The 16,605-nt window shown below is 38.9% G+C and overlaps 1 protein-coding gene across 3 annotated transcripts in view; it reads left to right on the forward strand.

The window, feature by feature from the left end:
* Positions 1–16,605, forward strand: part of CC2D2A (coiled-coil and C2 domain containing 2A) — a 67,422-nt gene that overhangs the window by 30,281 nt on the left and 20,536 nt on the right. For 2 of the 3 annotated variants that reach the window (XM_074904549.1, XM_074904550.1), the window contains exons 17-23: positions 1,530–1,668; positions 2,448–2,651; positions 8,830–8,922; positions 10,834–10,925; positions 12,658–12,825; positions 13,882–13,987; positions 16,375–16,484. In XM_074904549.1, coding sequence (XP_074760650.1) covers positions 1,530–1,668; positions 2,448–2,651; positions 8,830–8,922; positions 10,834–10,925; positions 12,658–12,825; positions 13,882–13,987; positions 16,375–16,484 — 912 coding nt within the window. Of the gene's footprint in view, positions 1–1,529; positions 1,669–2,447; positions 2,652–8,829; positions 8,923–10,833; positions 10,926–12,205; positions 12,221–12,657; positions 12,826–13,881; positions 13,988–16,374; positions 16,485–16,605 lie in introns of all 3 variants that reach the window. The other variant, XM_074904548.1, reaches the window with a different exon arrangement.

The raw sequence follows: 16,605 nt of genomic DNA on the forward strand, positions 1-16,605 counted from the left end.
AGCCTTAAGAGTTTCCCCATACTTATTAACCTCTTCCAGCTGATTAGGTTCTGTCAGATTCTTATTAACTTAGAGGCTAGACCTTGGCATCCAAATCACTGTTACTATTTTTGACCCAAGCTGCAGCTGTTAATTTGCTGATCAGTTTATGAGTAACCTACTGATTTCAATGAAACTAGAATAGCATGAGATTAAAACATAAGGGTGCATTCCCAAAGGCTAACTTTAAACTTGGGAGACTAATCGCTATAGTAAATGGAAAAATGGGGAATTTCAGAAGGAAGTTAGCTGTAAAACACTCTCTGAATCACCCTCTAGAGATGAACAGCCCCCTGTGACTTTCCATTGTCTGTTGTGAACGTCAGAGACAGGATTTTCCTGCCTAAAGCTAGTTTTTGCTGTCCATTAGCTTTTCAGCACAATTGTGATTCAGTGTGCATTTGTTCAAGACTGGTGCTTAAAGATACAACCTTGATGTTACCACTTTATCTGCTGCTCTAGTAACTGCTGGATATTCGGCTGATTCTAACCAAGTGGAAGAAAGATCCATGAGTTCTTAAAGCTTTCTTGAAAATATTTGGATAAGTGGAGAACAGAGACTCAAATTAGCACCCCTAACAAGAGAAGGGTCAACATCCACCTTCTGTGATATTTGGCTAATAACACCCATGTCCTGGTGTATTGGGTTTGTGGCAAAGTTTTGTGAGTGGTAGGGCTTCTGGGGTAGCTTTTGTGAGAACATGCCAGAAGCCTGGCCAGCAAGTCAGTGTATAAATGTGGCCTCCAGACTCCCTATCATACTTCCTTGTCTACTGCAAGTACAAGAAAGTGAGCAGGAACATCCAAAGGATAAGGAGTGGAGCTGGGACTCGTAGTGTCAGGAAGGACCCAAAGCAGGGCTGCACCACAAGGGAGAAGGCTGCCAGCACCGGCAGTGTCCTTGCCAGACACCATACAGTCTTACAGGGGCTGAACATGACAGGCAGAGCAGGGTGCTGGCAGCAGGCCCAGACATGGCAAGGTGATGAATCAGGCCCCAGCGTCTATCTAGAAAAAGCAGGGAAGGGGATAGAGACCTAGGCTTACAATGCAGGTTGAAAGAGCCATCCAGGAGACAGGTCAAAGACAGGATTGAAGACATAGTCCAGGCAAGGACTGTACATCTGAGAAGTTCTTTCAGTATGGATTGTCAAACATTTATGTTAACTTTTCATGCTGTAGAGCAATTTATTATCTTACATCTTAGTAATCAGCAAATGGAATAGTGTAGGCGTATCATAAATGTATCAATAAGCACCTTGCTAGCTTGTATTAAAGTTCTCTTCCACCAGTTCCTTCATATTTCCCCTTTACTTTCCTTTGCAATTCCCTCAGTTGAACAGCTACAACTAAGAATTGCATAGTGGAATTTACTATTCAGCTTGTAGGGAGCTTTGGGGGGGGGTTTCTACAATTGTTTTAAAAACTTTTTTTATATTGCTAAATCATACATGGTTTAGGTATAAATTCTGTCAATTCTGTCTTTTTAGTGCTTTAAAAAATATTGACGCTATTGCATCCATTGGCACATCAGGCTTAACTGACATGAAGAAACTAGCTAAGTGGGCAGCGGAAGCAAAACTTGATCCAAATGACCCAAACAATGCAGCTCTGATGCAGCTGGTCATGGTAAGTGGCTTTTTCAGAGCTGTAGGGCTAATGGACCTATGAAACACCTAGTCACCAGTACCTTCTCAAGCAATCTGCATGCATGCCAGGGAGGCAGTAGCACTTGAATTTGTGATGGACGTACTTGTGTGAGTGTTAAGAAACAAAATGTCTATTAAAAATATGATTTATTAATCCATTTAGTAGTGGGTTAATTATTTATTCATAAGTATGATTTATTAATCTGTTCAGTAGTATTCTAGTGGTGAAAAATAGGTATATGGGAATAGACAAACTGATTAATTTATAAAAAATACAGATTTTGAGTCTGTTGTTTCCTTGAAGTGCAGGGGTATTCCCAATGTACTTGTATGGTATTAAATAGGAAGTTGCTCATTGATGACAATTGCACAAAGAGATCTAGTGTCTTGTAGAAGTTGGGACTCTTCTAAACCTCAAATTGAGGAGCTATTTACATAGCTGAAGTTGTATAAATGAGTTGTCTTTACAGTTCAGTTTCCTAGGTTACTCTGCTATGTTATCATTTTCCTACTATTTAGTATTTTGTTTCTGTTACAAGGAAATAGAATCTTATTGTCCTTCTTAATTGTATAATCTCATATACTTTGCTCAACAAAAACCTACTTTAAAACACTTAGTGTTTCAGTCTCAGTTTGATCCACGTCAATTGCTTTTGCTTAAAATGAACATTTCTGCAATATACATGTAAGATTTACAGACGTTATTTTACAGATGTGTCACTTTGTATGAAAAGATTAATAATTTTTTGACTAATTTAGGTTGCTACAAGTGGAGAGGCACACATTCCTGATTTCTTCAGATTGGAACAGTTGCAGCAAGAATTTAATTTTGTTTCTGATGAGGAATTTAGTAGATCAAAGAGATTCCGACTCTTGCAGCTCAGAAGTGGGGAGGTGGCAGAGTTCCGAAACTATAAGCAAGTCCCTCTGCATGAACGAGAAATCAGTGAGAAAATTTTCCAGGTAGAATGTTATTCAAGATACCTCTTTTCTAGTTTTAATGCTAGTAATATTTAACTTGCAATTGAGTCAACTGGTCCCTTCAAAGTATGTACAGTTATGCTGACATGCAAAAAATCAGAATTTCATTCTGTTATTTTCTAGTGTTATTTTAATCTAATTAAGATAGCTTCATTCCAAGGTCATTTTTTCCACAGCTATACTGTGGAAGGAGAAAAATAAAACACAGTAACTGCCGTAGACACAAATGTTCTAAGAGTGGGTTTTTTTAAAGCCAAGAGACTTTTTTTAAAAAAAAAGTTATTTTAAATATAGAAAGAATAATGCAGATATAATTCAGGCTTAGGCTTATTAACTTTTGAGCCCTTTCTGTGGAGACTGCTGGAAGCAATGACACTAATGAGAATTAAAACCTTTTTATGTTTTACTTAACAGCCTATGTTGCAGTTCTTTCTGGTTTAGTACATCGTTCCAATTATTTTACCCTGTCCTTGCCTGTCTGTTAATTACCTTACTGAAATGCAATGTGTGCATTTTTTATTTTGGTCATACTTCAATTATTTTTAATCTCAACTCCATTATTAGTATTTAGTTGCACATTCTTTTGTTCTTTAGCAATTCATGTAGCTCAGGATCATTTTAGTGTGTTCATTGCCTTAGCAGGATCAGAATCATCTCAGATTCTGGTAACTCCTGCTTTATCCCTACTTGTTCTTACATAAATTTCTTTGAAAAATGCCCTTCTTCCAGTTCTTTTGGATTATATCTTTTTTAAAAAAAGATATTTATTAATTCAATCATGTCTGGCTCTTTCCAATAAATATTTTTCCTTTTTAAATTTTAGGTTAGTTTTGTGTCTTTTATTTAAAGATGTGCCACATCTTTGATACATATTTCTGGTCCAGGTGATTTTGTGGACTAACTGTGTTCATTTCAAGATACCCTTTAAAATTGAAAACCGTAGTTTAAGAACCGTTTTATTTGGTTTTTTTTCCATTAAGGGTAAATTGGATAAACCCATGATCATCCATTCCAAGTTCATTTTATATGACATGATCTTCAAAACTAAGTTTAAAGTGATATTGTTCCTAGTTGGTTTACTAGCTCTTTGGCAAAGAAGTCTGAAAATTCATGGAATCGTGGAAATATTGTTTGGAAAATACTGTCTGGAGGTAATCTAGTCCTGCTTTCCACTGAAGTGCTGGGACTGTTGCCAGCACTAGATGAGGTCAGCTGTGTATTTGTCTAGCCATGTCCTTGAAGAGGAGATTCCACCACCTTTCTGGGTAACCTGTTCCAGTGCTGCACTATGCTTCCAGTGATTATTTAAAAAAAAAAAAAAAAAAAAAAAATCATGTCCAACCTGAGTCTTCCAAGTTGTATTTAATGGCCATTTTCCCTTGTTATATTGTCTGGAATTACAGAGATGAGTTTGGCACTCTCTTCTTTGTAACTGCCCCTCAGATAGTTGTGGGTAGATATTGAATTGCTCATTAATCTCTTCCTCGACAGACTAATTAAGTTGAACACTTTGTCCAGTGCAAGAAAGACACTGAAATACTGGAGCAAGTCCAGCAGAGAGCTACCAGAATATCTACAGGGCTGAAGCATGTGATGGGCAAGCAGAGGCTGAAAGGCCTGAGTTTGGTTTGGCCTGAGCAGGCAAGCCTAAGGAGCTATCTTACTGTGTCCTTCAGGTACCTAGTGAGATGGTGGCAACAGATGGTGGAGAGAAAACAGAGCAAGACTCACCTTAGAGCTATTGATCTTACTCGGAGCTCAGTTGTCCATCCTGTTTTCAACCCAGCAAGCAGTCCATTCAAAATCATACTTCCTCAAGTTTTCCCAATCAGGAATAACTGCATTCTACTTGTTGGTGATATTTTCAATCTGTTTCACCCTACAGAGAGGGTGGAGGCAAGGACATGGAGCCTGAGAGGAATACAGAGAAACTGCCTGAGTAGCCAGGAATCAGGTTAGGAAGGCCAAAGCCCTGTTAGAATTAAATCTGGCCAGGGATGTCAGGGGCAACAAGAAGAGCTTCTGTAGGCATGTCAGTGATAAAAGGAAGACTAGGGAAAATGTGTGCCATCTTCAGAAGGAAACAGGACACCTGGTTACCAGAGATACGGGGAAGGCTGAGGTACTCAATGATTCTCTTGCCTCAGTCTTCACTGGCAAGCACTCCAGCCATACCACACAAGATGCAGAAGACAAAGGCAGGGACTGGGAAAATGAAGAACTGCCCACTGTAAGAGAAGATCAGGTTTGAGACCATCTAAGGAACCTGAAGGTGCACAAGTCCGTGGGATGCATCCATGGGTCCTGAGGGAACTGGCGGATAAAGTGGCTAAGCCACTATCCATCATATTTGGGAAGTCATGGCAGTCCAGTAGAGTTCCTGCTGACGGGAAAAGGGGGAACATAGCACCCATTTTTAAAAAGGAAAATAAAGACCTGGGGAACTACAGGCCAGTGAGTCTCATCTCTGCCTGGCAGGATCATGGAGCAGATCCTCCTGGAAATTATTCTAGGGCACATGGAAAATAACGAGGTGATTGAGAGCTAACATGACTTTACTAAGGACAAATCATGCCTGACAAATTTGGTGGCCTTCTGTGATGGGGTTCTGGCATTGGTGGACAAGGGAAGAGCAACTCATGTCATCTACCTGGACTTGTGCAAAGCATTTGATACTGTCCTGCACAACATCCTTGTCTCTAAATTGAAGAGGCATGGGTTTGGTGGATGGACCACTCAGTGGATAAGGAATTGTCTGGATGGTCACAATCAAAGGGTTGCGGTCAACAACTCGATGCCTAAATGAAGAGCAGTGACAAGTGAAGAGCAGTGACAAGTGGTGTTCCTCAGGGGTCAGTACTGGAACCAGTGCTGTTTAACATCTTTGTTGGCAACACAGACAGTGTGTTTGAGTGCACCCTCAGCAAGTTCACAGGTGACACCAAGCTGTGTAGTGTGGTGGACACGCTGGAGGGAAGGGATGTGCCATCCAGAGGAACCTTGACAGGCTCGAGAGGTGGGCCCATACAAACTTCATGAAGTTCAACAAGACTAAGTACAAGGTCCTGCACATGGGCCAAGGCAATTCCATGCACAAATACAGGCTAGGTAATGGATGGATTGAGCGAAGACCTGTGGAGAGGGACTTGAGAATAGTAGTGGATGGAAAACTGACTATGACCCAGCAACCTGCACTTGCAGCCCAGAAAGCCAACCGTATCCTGGGTTGCGTCAAGAGCAGTGTGGTCAGCTGTTTGAGGGAGGTGATTCTCCCCACCTATTCCACTCTTGTGAGACCCCACCTGTAGTGCTGTGTCCATCTCTGGGTCCCCCAACATAAGAAGAACATGGACCTGTTGGAGCAAATCCAGAGGAGGCCACGAAGATGATCATGGGACTGAAGCACCTCCCTTACGAGAGCAGTCTGAGAAAGTTGGGGTTGTTCAGCCTGGAGAAGAGAAGGCTCCAAGGGAGATGTGATAGTAGCCTTTCAGTACTTAAAGGGAAGGATAGGGAGGGACTCTTGATCAGGGAGTGTGGTGATAGGATGAGCAGTAATGGTTTTAAACTGAAAGAGGGCATATTTACATTAGATATTAGGAAGACATTCTGTACTGTGAGGGCTGTGAGGTACTGGAAGAGGTTGCCCAGAGAGGCTTGGCTGCCCCCTCCCTGGCAGTGTTCAAGGCCAGGTTGGACGGGGCTTTGGGCAACCTGGTCTAGTGGAAGGTGTCCCTGCCCATGGCAGGGGTTTGGAACTAGATGATCTTTAAGGTCCCTTCCAACCCAAACCATTCTATGATTCTATATCCTGTCTCTATTCCTAAATTATAAACTCTGTAGTCCTACGTAAATCTGATAGTGGAATTTTCCTGCTGTTGGTTCACTGTGGTAGGCAGCTAAGTACCACACAGACACTTGTTCATTTCCCCTCTCCCTCCCACTGTGGACAGGGGAGAGAATAGGTGGAGCAAAAGTGAGAAAACTCGTGTGTTGGTATAGTTTTATAAGTGAAAGAAAGAAGAATAAAAAAGAAAAAAACAAAAACCAAGTGATGTAAAGGGGCTTGCCACCTCCCAGTTGTAGACTGATCTTAAGCCAGTCTGAGCAATGGCTCCTTTCCCCAGAATCCCCTCCCTTCCCATTTTACTGCTGATCATGACATTATATGGCATGGAATATCCCTGTGATTATTTTGAGTTCACTGTTCTTGTTGTGTCCCCTCCCAATTTCTTGTGCACCCCCAACCTACTTGCTGGGGGGAGGGTGGAAAAAGAGAGTGTTGATAGTGTGCAAGCACTTCCCAACAATAGTCAAACCACTGGTGTGTTATCAATACCATTTTAGTCACAAATTCAAAACATAGTAGCATGCTGAGTGCTATGAAGAAAATTAAATCGATCCCAACCAGACCCAATACAATTAGGCCATGAAATAATAATCTTTTTTTTTTCCCCCACTGTGGTGTTTCCTCAAGTGATTCTGTTTTATTCGTCCTCTCCACTTTTTTTACAGTGTATGGCAGTAATAGTACTGCTGTGAAATCTTCTATTCCTTAATATTTTTGATTCCTTGTGTTTCTCAGAACGAATGGGTCCATCTACCAATGAACCCAGCAGCGTAGGCTGTATGATTTTGATAATCCAAGACGTGCCATGCTCATGGGCAAGCAGAATGTCTTGATACACTTACAGAAATAAAGCAACACATGTGTCTTGAGTCAGATGGGAAGAGTTTCAATTTGGTGTTCAACACTAGACTCAGGGCCACTCAATTTGTATCTGAGTATTTGCTGTATTAGACATTTATGATCTTTTCCTATTTCTTCTGAAAGTTCATTTAATGCCAACGGTTTACTAACAGTTAACAAGTACTAATTAATGATTTGCTGTATTGCAGTAAAAAGACTTCTGAAGGGAGCAGTGCATATGCATGTGCCAGTTAGATGTTCAACTCCCATTATAGGACTTCTAGTTCAGCCATTACTAGAGCTGCCTAAAAAATAAGATTTCTGGCTGAAAAGAGCTATTTTTATTTTATTTTGTTGCTAATCTGAAGTCATTCAACAATAATTATTTGAAAAACTCAGAAAAAGATTTACTGTGTTTCTAGAATGTGCTTCCTGGACACTTTATCTTGGGGGAAAAAATTATGTTCTCTTAAGTAACAACAGTAGCAAAAAGACTTGAAGATTAATTTTACTGAGTAGCTTTTACATGATAACTAGCTGTGGTTCTAAAGCCAACCTGATTTGCAGACTGCCATTAAGCTGCAGGTCCTGGGACACCCCCTGGACTGGCAGGCTCTGTGTTTTGTTTAGAAGCTGAGTGTCAGCTCTAGCCTCTTCCTAATTTATGAGATGCTTTCCTAAACTTTTAAGTAAAAGTTGCATCTGTCAGTACAGCTTTCATTGTAGTCCACCAGAATAGTAACCACAACCCTGAGAAATATTCCATCAAGTCTTCTCTTCAAGAACCAAGTGCTTCTCATTAATCTTTTCTTGTGGTATTCATCTCAGCCCCTCGATTAGGCTACAGACTCTTTTATGAAGCCTCAGGCAAAGCAAAATCTTCACACTCTTGACTGCTTAAAGAGTTTTCATGTTCTCACAATGTACAAACAAATGTTTTTATTATGCTATTAAATCTCTTTTATTTTTTGAATATCACTTAAAAATAGCTTAATAATTGTTTTCTCAACTAACTCTCCTACAAGTAGAGTTTCTTCCAGTGTCAGACACTATGAAAACTGGTTATGTGTATTAAAACATAGTTCAGATTTCAGGTCATCTTCCATGAATACTGCATCACTTCTGTTCATGAAGGATTATCTCTATTGCAGCTGCAGTAAGCCATTTCCAGTTCAAACAGAATTTCAGTTTACAGCAGCAGGTCAAAGTTCATCTTTAGGAGAAGAGACAAATTATTCATAGTAATTTAAACCACATGAGTCTTGTAACAATGGAATTCTTGTCTATTCATGGAATTTTAGCAGTACTATTGCTGTATACATTAGCTAAAAATAGCTTTGTAAACCTCTGACATCCATTTTGGTTTACTGTGATCCTTACATGAATACTAATGAAATATTTATCATTTTTCTTGTATGTAATAAAGCACTGAATATATATTGAATCACAAACTCTAGTAAATATCTTTAGGACTATGAGAAGAGACTGAAGGAGAAGGATGTGATTGACAGAAAAAATTACCTAGATGCACACAGAGCAGTTGTTGCCAACTACCTACAGAAGGTAAGCTGCAAAAAATATGGATCCACTGTATTTCCCTAGGCCATATGTTGCTTCTGTACTTGGATGCTTCATTTCAGGCATACTAAAAACTGATCTATGTGTAAACGTGACTTACAGACACCTGTAAAATTCCAAGTTAGGTCTGAAACTGGTCAAATTGAACAAGTTTGTGAATAACTTATTTGATGTTGTTGAGAAAGATGCAATATACAAAATGACCAGCCATTATGGATTTTTCTAGTGTTCTGTAAATTCTTTTTTGCTTCAGTGTCCCAGAGATTTGTGCTGTTGTGTCCCAGGTATTCACTGATTTCCCTTTCCTCCCTATTTTCCTTATAGCAAGATGTGATGCAAAGGACTTAATTCTCTCTGTGACAGTGGCCCTAACCACTGTTAAGAAACATTTAATGCAATAGAGAGTGTCTTGTCCTGTAGCCTAAGGCAGAGGGTGTATCTTCCATCACATTACCTTTGTGTAGTATTAGAGTACCGTCTTCTCCCCCTTTATCTTGATTTAATTTATTTTTCTAGTTTGTTCATTCTGTTAGGATGATACTCTCTTTAATCCTTAGGGAATTATAGGAAAACATTGGTTATATAACCAAGAGAAGTTTGCAATTTCAGATTATTTTGACAAAATAGCAAATACAAAACATGGCTATCAGTTTCTTACCAGTAGTGGAAATATCAGTAAGTGTATCACATCCTAGCTAGCCAGAAAAACATTTAATATGCTGATATGTTGATTTGATGCAGGACAAAACAAATGGTCTGCTAGAAAGAATGGTTTGTTAAAGAATTATAAACAATGAAGAGTATTTCAATTTACCAGGCAAGTGCCAGAGCCCAGATTCAATATGATAATATAAAAAAATTATTTTTAACAAAGCTGTCGTGTCTATGTCAGCCCTGTATGTTTTGCATGGTATTTAAATGTGTACTCAAACATATGGTTTATGCAGCATGCTGAATAATAGTATAGTAGTACAAAGTAACATACATTATGGTACCTTTATTTGTCACTCTTTTAGGTTAAATACAAGTAGCCTTTTTTAAAATAATATTTGCATATTTTATATTTATAAATTGTTAGATGTGATTGAAAATTAGATTACTTACATCGGAACTGAAATGCAGTTCACTCTGAAATGTGATCTTTATACACCTGTCACTTCAACACAAAGATATAATGATAATACCTTAAATAAAAACTTTAAAGTAATCAAGGGAGATGTATTGCAGAAAACTGCTTGCTATTGCTGTTCTGCAACTGATCTTGTAATAGCACAGTATATAAGGGCATTACTAGCATTAGTGGTAGGAAAAAAGGACAAAGGCAATACTCTGTCAGTTTGCTTCCACATAGTTGTAGGGAGTAGAGGGAGGACTCATCTCAGTGCTTCAGTCTATGATCTCAGCGTAGAAATGAAAGGAATTAAGGATTTTAAACATTTATTTGAAATCACAGTGTTTGTAATATGAGCTTCATCGATTGTTCTGCAGTCCAAAGTATTGCTTTTATTCCCCATAACAAATACCATATAGATTTCTCTACAGCATTTAGACATGGAAAAGAGATATGTTAGTGTTGTTTATTGTTGTGATTGATTCTGATGATGAGCTGTAATCAGATAAGACTTCATTTTCTGATTATATGCTTTCATATGTTCTTATATCTGGCTATCCAGTATGTTTCTAGAGAATTACTGTATTTGTAGAATGAGCTTATAGTATGTTCTAAAGAAATACCTTGTGGAAAGAAAATTTTCCTCGGACAGTGACTCTTTTAGAAGTGGGAAAAAATAAATAAGATACATTTGGAAATTTTGTTTTTAATAGGCAGAATGCAAATATTTGCAGTGGATTTGGATTAAAAGTATACTTTTGTCTCTTCTCCTTCCCCATTCACAGGTTCGAGAATCAGTAATAAACCGTTTCCTCATAGCAAAACACCATTTCCTTCTCTCTGACCTTGTCAATGAAGAGGAGATTCCCAGCCTGGGGTGAGGGGGCTGTCTATTTGTTTTAAATCAAAATAATTAATGTAAAACCATCTCTGTCTTTGATCTTTTTTTTGCAAAGTGTATTGATGTGACAAACTGATGCAATTTTGTGTTTAGTATAATATATAAACTTCCGGTCAATATGTACACCTCTGCCAATACAGACAGTGTATTGATACACAAAATGCTTAAAAACTTTTTTAAGAAAAAGTCTGGTTTTGGCAGAAGTAATGTGACAGCATGTAAATAAGACTTAGGAGGATATAATGCATCTGGCATTCAATCTGATAAGCTGACCATAGCCCTAGCTGGTCCCAGATTGAATGATTTCTAAATATCAGACAAGCATCAGAGGTAGTAACACTACTGCTGGTTCTGTAGGTGATGCTCGTCAGAGTCAGTGCAAATGCCCTGCAAATAACTTTTAATTAAATTTTTTTAACAGTAATTTCCTTTATTTTACTTGTGTATTTCTGTTTGCTGTTGCTAAATGTCATATGCTGGATGTCATTTACTTCCAGAAATGTTACTGGGTTTGAAAAGGACTTCTTTTTTCTTTTAAGATCATTATTTGGTTTATTACTTAAGGCACTTTCTTTGAATTTTTGTTCCAAATCCTATGCTTGTTGATTTTGACATTGATCAGTCATCACAGCATAGATGACTCTTAATGTTGCTCCCTTAAAATTTATGTAAGTAAACAAGTTGTGAAAGATAGTTATTTTTTTCTTTTATGTAGAAGTTGCTTGTGTTTGCTATGAACATGACACCCTTAAAGTACACACAAAGCTTTTTTCAATCAGCAGTATAAATCTAAACAGTCCCATCTGCTGGAAATACAGAGACTTGCTCTCTTACAAAAGAGTTCATCCTATTCTTTAGTCTGTGTTTTCACATCACAGAATGGAAGAATCTGAATGAGACTATAATCAGCTTTTGGAGTTGTTCAAAATTAAATGCTTCATTTCCTATAATGACTACTAATTCATATTGGATTCTATTTGCTAACTTATATGGTTAGTGAATTTAAAACACACCATGATTTGTTTAAAACATCTACTTAGTGAGATATTTCACTAACTCATGGGTTTGTATTATTTTAACAGTAATTACTGTGATTTTTTTATTATGTATAAGGAAATAATGCCATTGGCTGTCAGTTTTTAAAGTAGATTTTGGAATGTCTGCAGTTAATGATGTGTGAAAACATACATCTGCTTTTTATTCTTTTTCCTGTTTGTTTTTTTTTCCTTTGGTTCTGCTTTGCCTTGGGTTATAAGTTCTGAGGGTCCAGGGTATGTTGTAGCATATTCATTCTGCTTCCCTTCTATAGCCTATTGTTTGTTGTACATAGCTGTATAATTAGATTTTTTCACCTATTCCATAGTGGTGGTTGTCATCTGCTAGATACCTTGTTTATAGTTTAGATCTGTCTTGAAGCTGTGTAATTGTCTTGTATTTTACCTAGTTTTTGGAAAAAAAAAAACCAACACTTTTTTTGCACATTTAAGTTATGATTCTGAAATATAAGAAATATATTCTGAAATATAAGAAGAACTGGGCTGTGTCATACTAAACAAAACATTTTGACATTTCATAGAGTTTTGTATGGCACTAACAGGAGCATATATTTTCTTTGTCTGTTAGTGCATAATTTGCATGTGTTTCATGGAAACACTAGCATGCTGGATTCTATGCAAAAATGACTAAATACATGTTTTATGATTATTAGTATTTTGGGACTTGGCCTCTTTAAACTGACAGAGCCAAAACGACCATTAAAGCCAAGAAGAAAAGAAAGGAAGAAGGTCACAGCACAGAATTTATCAGATGGAGACATAAAACTGTTAGTGAACGTCGTTAGAGCTTATGATATTCCAGTGAGAAAACCAGTGCTGAGGTATGTTTAAATGCCTGTTTTCAGTACAGATTCATTTTTCTAGTTGCAGCTGTTTTGAGGACAGCTGAAGCAAGTAATGTTGAAATTCAGCCATTCATGCTGTTTTCATCCTCATGATAAAAACTGCATGATGCTGTGTCATGTAGAGATACTGAATTCTGAACACTGGTTCAGTTCCAGAAGCAATCTATTAGTGCAGCATTCTCTCTCTCCCCCAAAATGATTACACCTTGCATTTAACTCAGAGGTGTTTTAAAGCTGACCAATTCCTGTTCATACAGAATTTAGCATCTTCTGCTGTTTTATCTCTTTACTATAATAAAGGTTCTGTTGGATTTCTGTAAGTAAGTTCATACTGAGAAAAGCAATTCATATTAGAAACATGTTGACAGGAAGGAAAAGATGAACATTTCAATTCATTATCAGTATTACAAAAAGAAATAAAAAAACCTCCCAGTCTTTCTGCATTATATGGTATCTTATTTTGAGCTGCTTTCTCCATGAATAGATATTCTTCTATAATCTCTACTGTGGTGTTATTACAAAAAAAAGTTATGTGGAAGCACTGTAAAAATAAACATATTAACATTTATTTCACTCATGGTTTGCTGATTGTGTAACATTCATATGGGTTTAATTTTGTCATAGAGGCCTTGCCTGGATACCATGAAGTCTACACTGTTTATGAATTCTGTGGGGATTTATCTCCTTAAACTGAAAAACCTGTAGCTCATGGAGATGGTACAGGAGGAAGCAAAAAACCCCCAAAAGTCTGGAGTTGATAAGCTCTCCAGAAAAGAGAGCCTCCAGGCACAAAGCACTCTTTAGCAATGAGGCTTACAAAAGCTATACAGTCATTACCCCTGCTGTCATTCTTTTTGTGTTATTTGATTGAATAACTATCTTTCTAAGGTTCAAGTCATACCATAAAAAGACCAGAACTATTTACATAATTCTGTATGCTTAATACAGAATGTGAGGGATTCATATTTTGTAATGTGTTGTCCATCTTTTGTTGTTGTTGTTGTTGTCGTCCATTTCTCTTTCCTCTTGTAGCAAACTTCAACAACCATCAAAATCTTCAAGGTCCTTTAATGAAATGTTTGCAGCTTCTCCATCAGCTCAGAGTGCAACTGATAGCCCAGATTGGGCATTCAACCAGGTATACCACAAAACTAACATTTTCTTATGTTGTGAGTGTTCCTCTTTTTCACAAACAGTTACATTCACCATCAGAAAGATACTCGTGAAACTGGCTGCTTGAGGCTTGGATGATCACACACTTCTCTGGGTAAAAAACTGTCTGGATGGCCGGGCCCAGAGAGTTGTGGTGAACGGAGTTAAATCCAGTTGGCGGCCGGTCACGAGTGGTGTCCCCCAGGGCTCGGTGTTGGGGCCACTCCTGTTTAACATCTTTATTGATGATCTGACGAGGGGATCGAGTGCACCCTCAGTCAGTTTGCAGATGACACCCAGCTGGGTGGGAGTGTTGATCTGCTCGAGGGTAGGGAGGCTCTGCAGAGAGACCTGGACAGGCTGGAGCCATGGGCTGAGGCCAACTGGAGGAGTTTCAATAAGGGCAAATGCCGGGGGCTGCCCTTGGGCCACAACAACCCCCAGCAGCGCTACAGGCTTGGGGAGGAGTGGCTGGAGAGCTGCCAGTCAGAGAGGTACTTGGGGATGTGATTGACAGCTGGCTGAACAGGAGCCAGCAGTGTGCCCAGGTGGCCAAGAAGGCCAATGGCATCCTGGCTTGTGTCAGCAATAGCGTGGCCAGCAGGGACAGGGAAGGGATCTGACCCCTGTACTCGGCCCTGGTGAGGCCGCCCCTCGATTCCTGTGTTCAGTTTTGGGCCCCTCACTACAAAAAGGACATTGAATGACTCGAGCGTGTCCAGAGAAGGGCAACGGAGCTGGTGCAGGGTCTGGAGCACAGGTCGTACGGGGAGCGGCTGAGGGAACTGGGGGTGTTTAGTCTGGAGAAGAGGAGGCTGAGGGGAGACCTCATCGCCCTCTACAGCTCCCTGAAAGGAGGGTGCAGAGAGCTGGGGATGAGTCTCTTTAACCAAGTAGTAATCGATAGGACAAGAGGTAATGGCCTCAAATTGCGCCAGGGAAGGTTTAGACTGGATATTAGGAAGCATTTCTTTACAGAAGGGGTTGTTAGCGTTGGAATGGGCTGCCCAGGGATGTGGTGGAGTCCCCATCCCTGGAGGGGTTTAAGAGTAGAGCTGACATAGTGCTGAGGGATCTGGTGTAGTTGGTAACTGTCAGTGTTAGGTCAGTGGTTGGACTGGATGATCTTCAAGGTCTTTTCCAACCTAGATGATTCTGTGATACCTTATTTGTGAGGTTGCCTTGCCCACTCCTTGATTGCCAAAAAGATAGTAAAGCTGCAGAAGTTTTCGAGAAGGGCAGTAAGGATGTCAGAAATACAGAGTGGCTACTGTACAGTGAAAAATGGTAGGGCTTTTCAGCCAGAAGAGCATTAACTGCAACTAGGGGAGGAGGAATATGGTAGAGAGGCACAAAATCGTGTAATACGGAGACTGTGGATAGCGATTGACTGTTTACTGGCTGTTTCACTACAAGGGTGAAGGATTGTCAGATGAAGCTGTTAGGATTTATCTTCAACATAAACAGACGGCTGTGATTCTCCATGCAGCAGTTAGCAGATGCCCAGAGAAGTTGTTTACATGTATTGTTGACTAAAGAGGTTTGCTTGCATTGAAGTGCATATTGTACTTGGAAGAATGATCCATTGGGAATTACTAAATAGAAAAATCATTACAGTTTTAGGAAAGTCCTTCATCTGAAAACACTTAAAGCCTGGGAGAGTAATAGGAGAAAATATCATATATATCTGCTCTGTTCTGTATGTGTCTGCTGATGGCCATTTTCACAGCCTGAATTTTGGGCCCAGTGCACTCTGAGCCTGAATCAGCACAGCCATTCTTATGAATTCTTATGAAAATCTTACTATTTTCCTTCAAAATTATAGCTCTTTGAAATGTAGAAAAGGTTCTGCCATATGCATTTGAATGTTAAGGAAATGCTCCATTAAGTAATTTTTAATCACATTAGGAGTTTGTTGTGTCTAGTGGAAGTTGCTTATCTGTAATAGGAGCAAGTTTCAGAGACAACCAGGACTGGAGCAGTAGGCTTCTTGGATTACAGATAAGAAGATACAAGTGCACTTTCTTATACTGGTTTCTGGATCATACATTCTGTTTCAGTTACTGTCTTTGATTAGATAGCCAGTAGCTTTCTTAGTCTCAGGAGAAAATGTGGTTTTGCTGGTGTATATAAATGTCAAGCATGCTGAATCTTTTGGAAATGCTAACATATAAAAATTTAAATTTTCATAAATGCTTAGAAGCCTGGGAAGTGCAATATTTAATGTGTATTAAAAGCTTTATCTGGGCCAGACCGGCCTGATCTCCACGAAGTATATGTTTATTTTTCTAAATACATGAAAATACGTAATTTAATATGTTCAGATGAATTTTTATAGAGATCCGTTTCCTTTGTTTTGATCTATGTTTATAGGTTTTAGTCCGTCCCTTTGTAGAAGTTTCTTTTCAGCGAACAGTCTGCCGGACAACAACAGCAGAGGGTCCAAACCCCAACTGGAATGAGGAACTTGAGCTTCCATTTAGGTACAGCAAAATTAAACCAAATTATTTCTGAGTAATAATAATTTAATTTCAGAATGTAAATTTATTCATATTATCACGTTTTGTTCTTTTCTGTTCAAATCACTTTTTTGGTTTAACCTTC

This window comes from Athene noctua, chromosome 4, assembly GCF_965140245.1.
Source record: "Athene noctua chromosome 4, bAthNoc1.hap1.1, whole genome shotgun sequence".
Taxonomy (NCBI): domain Eukaryota; kingdom Metazoa; phylum Chordata; class Aves; order Strigiformes; family Strigidae; genus Athene; species Athene noctua.